At 40.3% G+C, this 16679-nt stretch overlaps 1 protein-coding gene across 6 annotated transcripts in view; it reads left to right on the forward strand.

The window, feature by feature from the left end:
- The first annotated feature begins 1676 nt into the window (after window positions 1-1676).
- Window positions 1677-16679, forward strand: part of fli1 (Fli-1 proto-oncogene, ETS transcription factor) — a 53826-nt gene continuing 38823 nt past the window's right edge. The window contains exons 1-2 of one of the 6 annotated variants that reach the window (XM_054794860.1): window positions 1677-1841; window positions 2753-2861. In XM_054794860.1, coding sequence (XP_054650835.1) covers window positions 2796-2861 — 66 coding nt within the window. In that variant the 5' untranslated portion in view covers window positions 1677-1841; window positions 2753-2795. Of the gene's footprint in view, window positions 1842-2752; window positions 2862-7340; window positions 7544-7585; window positions 7885-16679 lie in introns of those variants that run through there. The other 5 variants (XM_054794859.1, XM_054794862.1, XM_054794863.1 and 2 more) reach the window with 5 other exon arrangements.

Raw genomic sequence — 16679 nt, forward strand, 5'->3', positions numbered from 1 at the left:
GTCAGCGAGAAATAATGAAGCCACCACTGGGGTCCGGTTTGTGGAAACACTTTGGCTTTTTTAAAGAGGGAAATGTTCAAAATGAGTCGCTCGCTGTTTGTAGGATATGTAAAGGTCACGTAAAATACCACAGCAACGCGACAAATCTCTCCAACCTCCTACTAAGGTGCCATGGGATTTCATGGCAGGTAAAGTAGCAGGTAAACCTACTGTTAACTCAGCCTGAAGTGTTGGTTGCGCTTTATTCAAATGTGAATGCATTGGTCATTCATTGTTGATTACTTGTTTGTTTATATCCATAATTCATTTATACCTGATTTACTTACAAAAAAACAACGGGAGTCAAGAAACTTCACCTGGACTGTCCAGTATCCAGGTATTCATTTCACAGTCACACTGGTTGCATTTTTGGTTAAAAAGTTACTGAATTGTTTCCGATCGTATCGTTCTAAATCAGGGGTGCCCATTACGTTGATCACGAGCTATCGGTAGGTAGTTTGGGCCGATCATGTAAACGTCACTTTGTAGATGTCATATGACATCAGTCAGCTGACATTAACTCCCCTCCTGATTCGCTCTTGCTCCCCCTCGGCGTTTCAAGCTACACACAAAGATGCAACTTTCATCTTTATTATTGTGATTATGGATAAACTAACTCAGCGGTAAGATGCTAATATCTATAACAAAAGTTATCTGCTCACTTGTAGAGGCTAGTTATGTAGAAAAAAAAAAGTGTATTTGCTTGGCGTCATGAACTCCACTACAGAAATCAGTGTTTTCTACACGTCCACTTCTTAAACTATTATTTCATGATGAAAAGGAAAATGTGCCCGTTGCTGAAACCTTTTGAATATGTTGCCTTGGCTTTGGCTGCATTGTCTTTTGCATAATCATTGTCAATTCTTGTATATTGGTAATGTTTGATAGCAAATACTAATTGGATGTAATACATGAACGTGTGTCCTAATGAACGTTACGAAGCTATTTTCACTGACATATTACCAGTACTCAGGTTATGGACACAACTACTGAGGAATTATTGAATAGAATTATGATATCAACTACTTTGATTACGTGTAAACCTTGAAAATGTGAATGTGAAATATGAATCATTAATATTTACGATGGTATTTCAAAGTTTACAGTTTTTTTACTTACATACTGAAAAAGTGCGTGCACCCCTGATATACACATGTAACGTACATAAATACGTACTCATATTTTTAAAATAAATATACTAAATATATATCTATTTTTTTCTATATTTATAGTAGGAGATAGATCTTTGGGACGTGGCCATTTTAAAAGTAGCTCGCAGGCTGAAAAAGTGTGAGAAATAAACCAATATCGTATCGGCAGCCGCGAATCACGATACAAATCCAATTGTTATTAAAATCTCAGCCATTTTATTTCCACAAAATCTCATATTTGCGGCTTTTCCCTCAGCAGCTACTGCAATCCGAATCAAAGAAAGCACAATTAACCTCACGTAAAGAAGACAACAAACCAAGTTAACAATTAATTTGAGCGTAAAGAGAACTTTATGAAGCAGATTTAAGCAGCAGCGTGCGTGCGTGTGTGTGTGTGTGTGTCCCTCTTATTTCACGCGTGAGTGGCCTCAGAGCACCGCAGACAAGGGGAGGTTTTTCTCTCGCTGCTCATTGGCCGCATTACTTCTCCCTCTCATCTTAGGAACATATCCATTCATACACTCGCTGCTGAGCTTTTGACTTAAATAACTCGCAAGAAAAGCAGGCACACGTGGAGAGGACTATTTTTTTTTTTAATTGCGTAAGAAGAATAGGAGCAGTGAACCCCTTGCAGCGACGCCTTAAGAACAGGTGAGCGGCGGACTGATCACGTGGTGCACACCTATTGCCTGCTTAATTGTTTTTTTATTAAGGTTAAGTTCATTACAAAGTGTGCACATTTTGTGCACTTAAAACATTAATGTAAAGCAATATAGGGGTCGCGTATTAGCTGAGAATGAGTGGGCTCGCCTCGCCCTTGATGGATAACAGCAAAGTAAGATGCTTAAAATGTAACACTAGAGGGGTCCCGGCCCACGGGCCCACGGGGGTGTCTCGGAGGAAGGTTCACGCCGTTATTCACCAGAGCTGCCCTGCTTAATTGGCTGCAGATGCTGGGCTCCATGCACTTTTTTGCACTGAAAATGGATGCATTGGGGGGACTGCAAAAAAAAGAAGTATGCCACGTTCAATGACAATTGATCATCATGGCTAGGAGGCGGAGCAACACCATAAATAGGCGCTTGATTGTTGGAAGGGCTTCATTCAACACTTAATTGTGTTAGATTGCAGCAAAGCAATACGCCAAGTGCATCCGCTGCACTCATAATTCTCATTTTAACTGTAAACTACTTCCCTCCCTCACTGCATGAAACATTTGTGTCATGCGTGTATCATATATGCATGTGCAACCGTCACAAAAAGGAGGGACCGTCCTCTTAGTGCCCTTTCACCCTAGACTTTGTAAGCTGCACTTATTAAAGCCAAAAGTGCTTCAATATGTGCTAAGCTTTAGGGGACTGGAGGGGGGGCGTGATGGGGGTTGGGATGCATGCATAGGGCCAAAGTCCTCTCCATACACACACACGCGCACACGCACACACACACACACACACCCCGAGGGCCACCACTAATAATTCACCCATGTTGGTGACACTTGAATAAAACCTGCAACACTTTTTAAGTTGGGTTCATTGTGACGTCTCTGTTCCTCTCAATGTCAGGGTCCTGCACTTACTGTTGGACACCCGGCAGCACCCTACCGTCATGTTCCAAACTGTCCCTGACACGTCGTCTTACGTCAAGGTAAGACAGCACCTCCTCTTCCAACAGGTGGGCTCATTTTTTGTTCTTTTGCTTACAAGTTAGCAACCCCAGCACAACTAACTAGCCCTATAAAATAAGAGCGATGAGAAAACACGAAATTACTGGATAATATACCATATATTTTGACTATGTATATATTTTAGATTATACAGTAATCCACAAAGTCAGATTTCTTATTTAGAAACAGAACATTTTCATAGTTAGAGCATAGAAAACCTGTTTAAAATCCTTCTAAATACGGTTTTTAATGTTATTAGAGCCCTCCAGACATGAAATAACACCCCTATAGTCAACTTTACACTTGTATTACCCCGATATAGTAGACATAAAGATAAAATAATGATGTCCGGGGTTGAGACTTAATGGCTTGGCGTAGGCTACGGCTGCACCAGTAGCCCGTGTAAGGGCTTATTGTGCCTGTTTTGAGATAACTGAAGCCTGCAACAAAAGCCTGTTGTTCCGGCAATCAAGTCTGGTGCTTGTGTGTCGCATCTCGAACATTACAGCAACATTACTGACACCTGGTGACCAGTGTAAAACACCACTACTATCATCACAATGTGTTTGAATGGGTCTTCTGAATGCCCTACATTTGTATTTTAGTTCATTTAGCCATTTTTAGGTTTGAAATTACTTAATTTAGACAACAATGCATTTTAAAAAATTAATAATAGGTAGTATTTAACCACAAAACAATTACTATATTTTGGAAAAAGCGTGATAGAGTGAAGCGATGAAATTTGAAGTGTGAAGTGGTGAGCAATACTTTATACACATATTTTTTTTTTACGATATTTTTTGATTAATATATTTTGGTATTTTAGTTGATTAACTAAAATTAACTTGATTGCGAAATACCTATTTATGGCTTAAATATAACAGCAACGACTACTACTGCTAAAAAAATAATCACAACAATTATAATACATGTTTCTATCATGTCCACTGGGGTTTTATTGGTCTCTTTTTGCTGTCAAAACCAAGAAAAACTGGTAGTTTACTCCCCCCCCCCAAGCAAAACATTATTTGAATGTGTGTTAAATTCCGAATAAGGCCTCTTTTCAGCGTTTTAGGGAGGGTTTCTTACACAGAGGTAAAAGAACAATTCCTGCTCTGTTTCCATTAAAAAAAACAAAAAAAATAACAAGAAGGGGCTCTGATGAAACGATGAAATGGATTCTTTGAATTTTGTTTAAATAAGCACTGTGGATGTCTTATTTGTCACGTTGCCGTCATGTGTTGCCCTTTTTTTTTTTTTGCTTCATACTGTGCATTCGTCACGCCAGCGCGCTGGATGCCAGGTAGACATTTTTGTTGCGTGCACACTCACATAGCAGACATTCAAATATCGCTCAGAATGTGGAACAACTGTAGAGGACATGCCTCCCACCCCAACTATCCCTTTTCCCCTCATCCTTCAAAAGACTCCACGGTCCAAGCATTTGGTTTTGTTTGGTTAAGGCCAGGCGAGACTGGAACTCTCCAATAAAAATAAATCTCAAATTAATTATGGCCTGAAGGTAGCGGAGAGGAGGGGGAGCAGACAGTTTGTGCAGCATACGTGCTGCAGACGCCACTTTTTGGGGTTATGTGGACTCAAGACTGGACAGGCATGATGTGAGAGTCTGCAAATTAAAGTCAGGCAAACACAAATCCATATCAAGTGTTATAAAGACCGATATTATGAATGCTCTCCACCCTACACTGACTGACATTCTTCCTTGTTGTAAACCAAGTTCTATATCATGCATGGTCCATGCATGCAGAAGCACGATTGCATGTGTTTTTATGCTGTCTGTGTGTTTGTGTGTGTACACTGGGGAAGACATGTCTGCTGGCTGTCTACTTGCAGCCCGCATCAAGCCAGATGTTCTGTGGTTGGCTGTGTAAACCGACTTGCATCTGTTTATTGGCATTCCAAAATGTTTGTTACCACTGGATTCATTATGACGATCAGTAATGGGAAGACCCCCAGTCACCCGCCTCAATTACATCTCAAGCAGGATTTTTTTTTCCACTTGTCTTGCTGGTTATTTCTTTTTTCCCCCATTTTTTAAAGTGCACTTGCACAATATAATAAGATCCAAGTACGTATTAACTACAGTATATATACAACAATGCTGGATGGACGCTTACTGAAATACTTGGAAATTCAACATATTACACCATCTTTTACCAATAATCATTACCGGTGATGATACAGTATTGTGGCTGGGAGCTGACTGCACTGCAGTGAATCTATTCAAGTTTCAGGTTTCTAATATTTTGTCATTGCAACAAAAAAAAGCACACCACAATAATAAAAATGTTACTACATACAAATGTTTAGCATAACTGAATGAATATATTTAAGCCTATTTGGGACGGACATCTATTTAAATGAAGTTATAAAGGGTATTAAAAATAAGGGGATAGGGTGTATCAAAGCAGTCACCAAAGAGTTAAACAAGGTGTCTCCCTTAATTATACAAGTCTGAGCTGGCCTCAGGCAGGAGAAGCCTTGACCCTTAGCAGGATCCAGATGTGGTGGTCCCATGGGTGGGGCCCTGAGCCCCGCCAGACCCCCAAGAGGGGAGCAGACAGACTGGACCGTGCTGTCAAAGTTTGGCTATACTTTGAGCAGGCCGAACATTCTATTCTCAATAAGCGGCTATTGAGAAATGTCATTGTCTATTGGCTTTGGATAAGATATTCAATTGTGAAGTCATGTAAAGGTATGCGAGTTTTCATCTTTAGGAAAATAGTAAAAACATACGTGCCAAAAAATTCATGCAGAACATCACTGAGAAAATTTATTTTAATAGAGAAAAATTACATTTTAATAGAGAACTTCATAGAGAAAGTTTCGTTTTTGGGCATAACTCTGCAGAAAAAGTGCACATTTTTCATGCAGAACTCCATATAGAAAATAGACTATTCTCATGCTAAAGTCTGCAAAGAAAATGTACGTTTTTGGTGTTATTCATGCAGAACCCCATAGAAAAAAATTTTACATTTTTCTGACAGAACTCCACAGAGGAAAACAAAAAAAGAAGATGTTTCAATACATTACGTCACAGAGAAACTTGACATTTTTCATGTTTTTCGTGTAGAACGCCATAGATAAAATGGATGGTTCTCATGTTGAACTCTGTAGAGAAAATTGATGCTTTTCTTTCCCCTCCATGTAAAAAAAGCACATTTTTCATATAAAACTCAAAGTCAAAATTGACGTTTTTTGGATAGATGTTTTTGATGCAGAACTTCATAGATAGAATTGAAATGTTTCCCGTTCTTCGTGCAGAAATCCATAGAGGAAAATTTGTTTTCCCAGGTATAACTCCATAGAGAAAGCGGGCATTTGTCATGCAGAACTCCATGGAGAAAATGGACGGTTCTCATGCGGAACTCTGTAGAGAAAATTGATGTTTTCCGTGTAGAGCTCCGTAGACTAAAATACATTTATTTCGTACAGAACTACATGTAGAAAATGAACATTTTTGACAAGAAACTCAATGGAGCAAAAATTGACGTTTTTTTGGATAGAAGTCCGAAGAGGAAATTTTACATTTTTCATACAGAACTTCATACAGAAAAAAATACATTTTTCATGTTTTCGCGTTGAACTCTAAAGAAAAATGTATGCTTTTCGGGCATAACAACGTAGACAATATAGACATATTTTGTGTCAAACACTGTAGACAAAAATACATGTTTTTCATGCAGTGGTAATGTAGAAAATGAACATTTCTCACGTAGAACGCCACAGAGAAAACTGGCGGTTTTCGCACAGAACTCCGTAGATGTTCATGTTTTTCATTCCATCGAGAAAGTGGACGTGTTTTCATTGCAACTGAAATGGGGGCAATTTTAAAGGGAAGACTGGGGGAAAAAAGCTGGGAGTGGAGATGTTGGGCTCTCACAAGGGAGGGTGGGAGTGGGGGGGGGGGGGGGCACCGCAGACAAGCTACATTAAAAAAAATCGGAATAATAAAAATAGACGGTGTAGTTCCTGCTGGTCCACACACGTGTACAACAGACTTTTTGTGTGCGTTGGGCTCTGAATGGTTGAATGTAATTTATGGCATCTTTTGTGAAGTCTTCACCTTGACGTGGAGGCTTGTAAGGGCAAGAAATATTGCAACAAGTAGTGCCTACAGGTGCTCAGATTTGTCATCTGTGTAGGATTTATTACACCTTTTGTCATGCTCGCTGTAAAAACAGACAGGAAAAGATCATTTTTTGGATGTTAAAAGTACATTTGTGGTGATATGAACGAGGTTGGTCATCCATATTCAATTATTTCTGGGAAGGCAAAAATCACACGAGTTTTCCACAGCAGGCTGTCATCCTGTAAATATTTCCCAGCTTAAAAAAAAAAAACAACGAAGTGGACACTCAATTGTTTTGCCTGCTTATCTCCTCAGGACAGTATCCTGCTTGCTTTTTTGTTTTTTTGTTGAAGGCAGGGCTTTGGGTGACACACAGCTTCCTTCTCTGCAGCAACAGCAGCAGCAGCAGCAGTGGAGGAGGTGGCGGTGGTGGTGGTGACTTCACTTCCCAAATTTAGGAGGAAAGAAAAAAAAAAGTGTGTCTTTCTCTGCGCCGCACATACCAGGACTGGGGCTGGAATTAATTCAGGAGCGTGTCATGTTTGGGATACCGTCGGAGTCCACTGAAAGTTGCGCAAAATGGACGGAACTATTAAGGTAAGGGTGGAGAATGGGGTGTAAAGGAGGATTGTGGGGGGACCGCTTCTTTTTTCCCCGCAAAGTTGCGCCTCCTTTTTTTCCCCCCCTCAGTCGGAATGCGAGCTCCACACTGAGGACCTTTTTCTCTCGCTTTTCCTTCAAACCATCCCCCCTTCTTCTTCTTCTTCTTCTTTTTTTGGTGAAATAATCATAATTTCCACCCTACGCTGCTGCGAGGATGTGCATGGAAGCCTGAGTCACACTTTGGATTTCCAGGGGGGAGCGAGCGCGCATTTTACGCACGTCTGGAGAGGCTTTTTCTAAACAACGCGTCTGTTTTCTTGAGACTTTTCATGTAGGTATGACTTCTTCTTCACTTTTAAAAGCGTCTTCTTAACGGAGTGGATGTAACTGCGCAACTCGGAGGAGCTTCTCATTGGGTCTGAAGAAAGTGATGGTTGGGTGATTTATTTATTTATTTATTTATTTATTTATTTATTTATTGATTGATTTATTTATTTATTTATCGGAAGAAGATTATTGTAAAGCTGTTATTTGGCAACCCGCAAACCTTGCAACACTTCAAAACCACACAAGGCTTCACAACTTTTTTTTTAAAGTTACACAACTATTTTGTGCAATTTGTGTGATTGCTAAAACGAGCTGGGCTGTATTAACATGAGCTACTGCAAACCCCTCATGCACTTCTAGACGTTCCAGATGCTCCAGATGTTTGAATGGCAAGTCCCTCTTGGTTCCCAACAAGTGTCAGCTCCCAAAAATGAAGCATTTTGGAGGGGACATTTCAAGTATAGTGGTCTTTGTGGCAGCTGGGTGTGGTTGTTGACGGAGTGTAAACGCTGGCGGCACACAAAAAATAACAAAGTCTGCATTTGTGCATCTGTGATTATTTTGTAATTTCGGCTTGTTGGTGGATGGATGCAACAAAAAAAAAAGAAGAATGAAGAATCCAAATTGAAGTGTGGCTGCAACCTAAAGAAAGACGGCACTCTGGAGAGCATGAGAGCTTCCTGTTCTACACAATCTTTTCCTGACAGGTTTCCTACTTAAAACAAAAGACAAGAATGGACCACTCTAACCCCCTCACCCCTCCCATTCCTGTGCTTTTCCACGTCCACGTGTAGTCTCCGTGTGCCGTCGTGATGCATTTGAGGGGAATTGGCTGATGTAAACAAAAGCGGCAGGTGTCGCGTGTGACGATGAGCATTGTGTTGGCTAAAGTGTGTCGCCTCCCCGCAAAAAACCTCCCCAAAAAACAGTGCAGTGGAACCTCTATTGTCAAACAATTCACAAAACAACATTTCTTTGAGCATCCGTAGGATTAGATGTGGTTTTTTTTTTTGCTTTTGCTGTGATGTCACCACACCGCGGTAGGGTACAAGGGATGGAAAAATCAGTGATGATAACCAAAGAACCAGAAATGGGACACACTGTGTCATAGTAAAATGGTAAGAACACATCTGTCCTGGCTGGTCAGTACAAGATGGCTGATGAGTGGACATCTACGTGCTGACTCGTGTGTCATGTAAAGAGACAGAACTTTTGTGGATGTGACGACGAGAAATGGAACTTCCAGGAAGGTAGTAAAAATGCATCTCGGTCCCGGCTGCTCAGTGCAACATGGCAGAAACAACATGTATAAGCAGGAGGTTAGTCGCTGTTTTTAACTGGTTTAATTTTAAGTAGTTAACTTATTTTTGTATTACAGTTGAAGAATGTTTTTTTTTTTTTTCAAAGCACAACGATTCGTTTTAATAAAGACTGGATTCACGGTTGCCGATATGACTGAAGGACGATATTGGTTCATTTAGAACGATACGACCCAAAGCGATACAGTAACTTTACATTGATACAGTAACTTTTTGGCCAAAAAATTCAGCCGGTCTGGCTGTGAAATAAATACCTGGATACTTGACAGTGCAGGTGAAATTTCCTAGATTCTCGTTGTTTTTTGTAAGCCAATCAGGTATAAAGTAATTATGGATATAAAACAAACAAGTAAACAACAATTGATGGCAAATGCATTCACATTTTATTTGAATTAACAATGAATGCATGAACAGGTTGAATGAAATCAAGTCTGTGATTATTTCTATTTGATCTACATGACTAGAACTTTAATTTGATACCTCATTCACGTCTTTACCTCAAGTATTAAATAAGTTAGAGCAAATTTCATAGCGGGAAATAGCGCCTTCGGTTCCCATTGCTTTAACGTTGAGTCAAGACCAAAGCTGTGATCCACCCACGGACCTTGGCAAGTGCAACCGTACTACGAAATATATCATAACTTAGGCTGGGACATTTGTTTTAAAACTCAACAGAGTAGCCAGTGACATTTTTTGGATCATCAAAAAGTCCAGGGAAGAAAATCAAGTGTCATTTCATGTGACAAATTGCATGTACACAGTAATTGCAGTGCAAAATGAACATATTCGTCACCACCAGATTTTAACCAAACTACATCCACAGATAGATATTGAAGTGAATTTATATCCTACATACCGTTTATATTGTCCTGAAGCGCCGATCCATGAGTTTGAAAGGCTTAAAGTTGGACTTAACTTTGGATGTGACTCGATGTGCTCCAACACGATATAAGTACTGTTTACTGTACATCAGTACTGTACATTTTCCAGTATGAACATTTTCCTGTACATCCAACGCTTTATTTCCTAGTATCGATTCAATCGATTGATTACCTTTGAAACAACGTTAGATCGATAAATGTCATCCTGAATGGAAACTTTGCTGGACACAGATCGATGTAGTTGGATCATAGGAATGTATCGATGAATCGTTACGCCGCTAATTTCTAAATATTATATGTTAATATTATATATAAATATACATTTATTTAAAGGAAATCTGCACTTTTTTGGAATTTTGCCCATCATCCACAGTTCTTATGTGAAACAGGAGCACGTACTTCTTTCCCTTTTCTGTTCGTCTCTGAAACAGGCTGGATGTCACATCTGTCTGTGTGCATTGGTCCTATAGTGGAATGAACGAAGAGATTTCGTTCAGCCTCTTTGTGGAGGCGGGGCCAACAGCTAGGAGCTACTACCCTAGCAGCAGTTAGCTTCGTGAGCCAGCGTACACATGAATGACGGCACAAATGCAATAGCTTTCAGGCTAATGCCACGACTGCAATGTGGGAATATTTGGGTTTTAAACAGAATGAACACGGTGAGCGCACGAACACCGACGACCGACACGGACCTACCGATGGAGGAGCAGCGGAGCCTTCGTCCCGACAGTCAACGCTTACTGAGGCGTTTGGTCGGCAAATATAATATATGCGCACTTACAGTGTCGCTGGCTATGTTGCAAAAACATACACACACGCAACTTCTGTGTCAAGCTAATGTCTCACACAAGTACACGGTGCACTATGCTTGAGTATCATCTAGTGGTTGAAATGTGAATTACACCTCTCTTGCAAATAATAAAAAAATGGTCTCCAAAAATTTTGCCGATTATATTGACTATCGACGATAATTTGTAGCACAATTATCGACCAGCAAAATTTGTTATCGTGACAGGCCTAAACAGTATCTCGCCATATTTTGATGATTTGAAACATTACCGGAACTTCTTTCCTCGGCGCACTGATTTGACATAGCCCATAGGAGCTAACGATACTTTGGTCAACGGCAGCAGCATAAAAAAGCAAGAACACTTACAATGTCCGCTCTCATTGGGATGGCTGTGTCTTCCAGTGCGAGACTTGTGCCCCAGTCCTCAGGTAAACAATGCTGACAGCATACGAGCATCTTGTTGAGTCTTCGTAGGGAAATTGAGAGCCAGTAGTATCCACTCTTCCGTCTGTCCCGTTGCAGTGGCTTGAGGCGTTGTGAGTGAGTGTAGTGTTACTCCGCCAGACAAATCTAGCTTTTCGTCTTAGCTGCTACAATAACAATATTGCTTGGTTAATATACAGGTCGGTTATGCAAATGAAACACTGCTGGCGTTTTTTCAGGGTTTTTTATGGCTTTGCCGTCAAAATAGGTGCCTCCCTTGACGTGCAATGTTAGCTGGCTCATGCCAACTTGTTTTCTCTTTTTAGAACGCACAAAAAAGGGAGAGAAATATGTGTTCATGTTTCACATAAGGCTTGTGGATGATGGGAAAAAGGGAAGGCCTTGGCCTTGAGCCCTCCTGTGGCTACCAGTCCAGTGTGTCACTAGTGCTGTGTTTAATATTGTGATGGGTTAAATAACCTATATACTAACAATGGCATGTACTGTATACTCACCACTGTGTGCCATGACTTGAAATTGAAATTATATTATTTATAAATAACGCATCTTTGGTCATGTATCCGTGACGTATAGTGAGAGGCAGAACCATTCAATGCTCTTCCACTAGAGGGCAGACGGTACATAATTAACCTGTTTTTCCACCTTGCCATTCATACATTTTTGTTTGGTGGTGTCCAGAGCAATTTTTTTCATGTAAAATATGTGCTTTGGGTCAATTAAGGTTGGAACTGCCTTAGAGTCCCTAATGAGGTAATTTATGAGGTACGCTAGTGTAGACTGGACCTTAAGAGACTCTAAGTGGACTCTGTTGCAGTTAATGCACTGTAATGAGTTATTGTAATACGTTTCAGGAGGCGCAAGGATGCTTTAGACAGTAGCGGGAGGCGTTGAGTGCATAAACGCCGTGTCTGAGTTTATATTTCGAGGTTCAACTGTTTTGAAACAGCCTGCCGCCTTCACTGGCAGCACATTTGTGTGCCTCACAGATACGACAAGAGAAAACACGGCAGATTTCTCCTCTCCTATTTTTAAACGCCCTCCATCTTGATGGGCACACGGCACCTGCCAATCATGGTTACCATATGACAGGCCGCATGATTTGTCACTGGGACCACGACTCCTAACAGTCACAATAGCCCGGCGGCGAGGCCTTATCGAGTCGCAGCGGGACGTCCCCCTCGCTCGGCCGCGCTTTTATCGTGCTGGGGCTGGCTGGTGTGCGCCTCTTAGATAGCGGGTAATACTGACTGTATGATGGATCAACCGATTAAATCCCTGGAAAATCTAATTCTGGGGAGGGAAGTTAAATGTTCTAGAGGGGGTTTAGCTTTTATATGCTTGTTTACGATACCTGCAGGGAAACTTTTTATTCCGTAGTCCCACTCCAAAAATGTGTTTTTCCTTGTGACTTCTGGCTTCGTGTGGCAGGTTTTTGACTACAAGTGATGAAAACATGACTGTGATTACTGGTATGTATTTCAGGGGTGTCCAAAGTGCGGTCTGGGGGCCATTTGTAGCCCGCTGCAAAGTCTAAAAATATAATTTAACAAGAAAATTAAAAAACAAACCAACAACAGCTGTGATTACTGTATTTTCCGGACTATAAATTGCACTTTTTTTCATGGTTTGGCCGGTCCTGCGACTTGTACTCCGGAGCGACTGATATAGGGTTTTTTTTCACACTGACAGCCACGAGAGAGCGCTCTAGGCTTGTGTGCCAATATCTGCTACTCCTATCACTCCTGTACCACTGAAAATGTACAATGTAAACAACAACTTATAAAAACAACGGACAAAGACGGAACACAAATACCCCCCAAAAAGAAAATCATATTAAGTAAACTAGTGATGTTATATTGTTTAGGCCAGTGGTCCCCAACCTTTTCTGACCCACGGACCGGCTTGTGTTCCCACAAATCTCCCGCGGACCGGGAAGTGGGGGGCGGGGGCTTTGGGGTTCGTACATTATAGTGATCTAATTTATCTTAGCTCTGGAGTTTTTCCAGAGAGATTATTCGCTGTTTGCTGTGTGTGGTAAAAGGCAGTGTGCTAGCATGAATTCACTTGAGACAAATGTGCACATTAGCACTCAATAAGTCATGAAAACTTACCTTTATGCATTCCCACAAAGTATCAGCATCTGAGACCAAATATGAGGTGAAAGAAAAAGGCTAAAAATACAGTAGTAGTCTATCTGTGCGGCGAGAGAAAGTTAGCACACGCACAATGGACATGCATCAAGTGAGACGGATGCAACAGAGAGAATCCGGCCACTTTTCAAAATAAAACAGCATGGAAATTATTTTTTCTTTCTGTGCGGCCCGGTAGCAAATGGCCCACGGCCCGGTACTGGGCCGCGGTCCGGGGGTTGGGGATCACTGGTTTAGGGCTATAGGGATCTGAATAGCTGTTACATTAGCATACAACCTATTTAGAATGTTGTTCTCAATTTTATTGTTATTACTATAACTTGCCTTTCAAGATGAAATGTCTGTTCTTGGTCTCTGGTTTTATAAAATACATTTCCCCCCAAAAATGCGACTTATAGTCCAGTCCGACTTATATATGTTTTTTTTTCTTCTTCATTGTGCATTTTTGGCTGGTGCGACTTATACTCCGGAGCGATTTATAGTCTGGAAAATACGGTACATAGAATAAAGTCAAAATATTCAGAGAAAAAAAGTTGTAATTAGGGATGTCCGATATTGGCTTTTTTGTCGATAACTGTTATTGTCCAACTCTCAATTTCTGATTCCGAAAACAACCAACACCAATACCGATATGTGTAACATCACATATTTCCTGTCGTGGAAGGACTGGACTGGACAGAACTGGATTTATTGCCTTGTTATGTATTATTAATATTATTATTATTATTTATTATGTATATTGCACTACAAATTTGACGTGATCTGCTCCGTATTTATTTATTCTTATTTTATTTTCTTATTTTTCTTATCTCTCACGTCTTACCTTGGTTGTTTTATTTTGTGATTAAGTTCATAACTATACTTTTGCAGAGCTGCTGGAAATGTGAATTTGCCTTTCAAGCAATTCTGTTCTTTTATTCAAGCATATTTTTACGTGCCATGAGAGCGACGTCCGGCATCGGTGTGATTTCAAGTCTACCCATTGATATCGAGGCGGCCGCGAAGGAGCTAAGATGAAAGTCAAGCAGCTGGCAAGGAAATGGCGATTCAAGCCTTCGGTAGTTATTATCATAGGAAACGTGAATTCACTACAGAGCAAGACCGACAAGCTGGCAAGAACGTCAAGACCTTCAGGGAGTGCAGCTCATTGGTGCGTCACTGAATGGCTAACAGCTAGTGCCCCAGATGCTAACATGGAGCTAGCCATGTACGCTCAGTACAGTCAGGGCGGCCAGGAACACAATAGCCTGTGAAATGGGCAAAGGAACTGGACGCTATATGTGAACAACCTGTGCGAACATTAAACATTGAACATTAAAATGTCCATCTATACTGTACAGCATTTTTTAGTATTGGTTTTCATTGTCGGAAAAAAAACCCATACCGATGTCTACCGATATCATATTTTTATGCGATAGTATCAATGGGCCGATATTATCTGACATCCCTAGGTGTAATCTAACGAGAAAAAGTCATAATGTCACAAGAATAATGTAGCATTATGAGGAAAAATAACATCAATTCAGTAGCCTAAAGTTGAAATATTAAAGAAAAAAATTCATTAAGTCGTAGTATGAGAAACAAACAAAACGAATAAAGTTAGGTTGTGGAAAAAAAGTCAAAATATGTTGTGAATAAAGTCATAATTATCAGAAGAAAATTGAAAGAAGAAAAAAAGAAGAAGAAAAAAAAGAAAAAAACCTGCTGTAATTAGTTTACATTTTTAGAGAGTAAAGTCAAAATATTAAGAGAAAAATATCGTATTTTAACATGAAAAAAGTCACTTTTTTTTTTAGAATAAACTCATAATATTATGAGGAAAAATAATGACTTTTTAGTAGCATAGAGTTAAAATATTAAAGAAAAAAGTTATTTCTTCAGTTGTAATATTATGAGAAACAAAAAAACAAAACAAAGTTGTAATTTTAGGGGAAATTAGGTTGGAGAAAAAGTGATATTATGGGAATAAAGTCATAATATCATTTACGAAGATTATTTATTTAGGAAGAAAGTTGAAATATTTGGAAAATGTAAAAAAATAGTAGTAATAATATTTCACCTACAGTACAGGCCAAAAGCTTGGACACGCCTTCTCATTCAATGCGTTTTCTTAATCTTCACGACTATTTCCGTTGTACATTCCCAAAACAATCAATGAACACGTGGAATTTTGAACTTAACAAAAAAGTGTGAAATAACACTTAATATGTCTTATATTTTAGAGATATATTTTATGTCTTATGATTTCTTTTTTTTATAGCACTGCAAAGCCTTGCTGTTCTGTCAATGAGCTTCATGAGGTAGTCTCCTGAAATGGTTTTGTGGTTTTCACATCACGGGTGTGCCTTGTCAGGGTTACTTAGTGGAGTTTCTTGCCTGATTAATGAGGTTGGGACCATCAGCTGTGTTGTGTGTGTCCAAACCTTTGGCCTGTGCCGTATATTACAAAGCTGATATGCAGTTGTGGCCTTCGCTGGAACAAGTGTGGACACCCCTGATGTATTTTTGAACTTGCTGTTGCAGTTTTTTCTGTGAATAGTTGTGTTGTGTGTTTTAAAAGGGCAGTTAGTGCAGAGGATTCCTTTCTTACTATTAATGTCAATCCGTTCCCCTGACAAACATATGTGGCACTTCGGAATGATAGAAATAAATAATTCCTTTGAGGATTAGACACGTCTCAGTCTAAGTCGTGCCATCAGATCCTACCAGATCCAGATGTGCTTCAGAATCCCGAGTCAAAGCACAGAGACGGCAGCGACTATACTTAATATTCTGAGCGTACTCCTCTCCAGGCGCTTGGCTCAGCGACGGCTCATCGAGCCATTGTCGCATCTCAGGGATGTTGACACGTTAGAGTCCGATGATAGCGTGTACTATCTCATCCGGTGGAGAGTTTTTGCTGTTGTTTTCTTTAATAAACTTACATTGCTTACATTGCTGAGCCACAGCAGAAAGGTCGGTGTAGCCGTGACCCCCCACAGCCCCCGTCCCAGGGACCAGACGAGACAGAAGGACAGACAAGATGAACACTGATGTCTTCATCAATCCGACGGTTAGGGTTAGGGTGGACGATGACAGCAACGTAAGCAAATCAGAATGTGTTTACTCACTCCACTGTGAGCCTGATTGAAGTCATCTAACGTCAACAGGAAGCTACAGTAGCTGAAGGGGCTGTTTAGTCAAATGACTTAGGATGCCAGACTGTGATATGACCCATAA

This window comes from Dunckerocampus dactyliophorus, chromosome 12 (genome assembly GCF_027744805.1).
Source record: "Dunckerocampus dactyliophorus isolate RoL2022-P2 chromosome 12, RoL_Ddac_1.1, whole genome shotgun sequence".
NCBI classification, from domain to species: Eukaryota; Metazoa; Chordata; class Actinopteri; order Syngnathiformes; family Syngnathidae; genus Dunckerocampus; species Dunckerocampus dactyliophorus.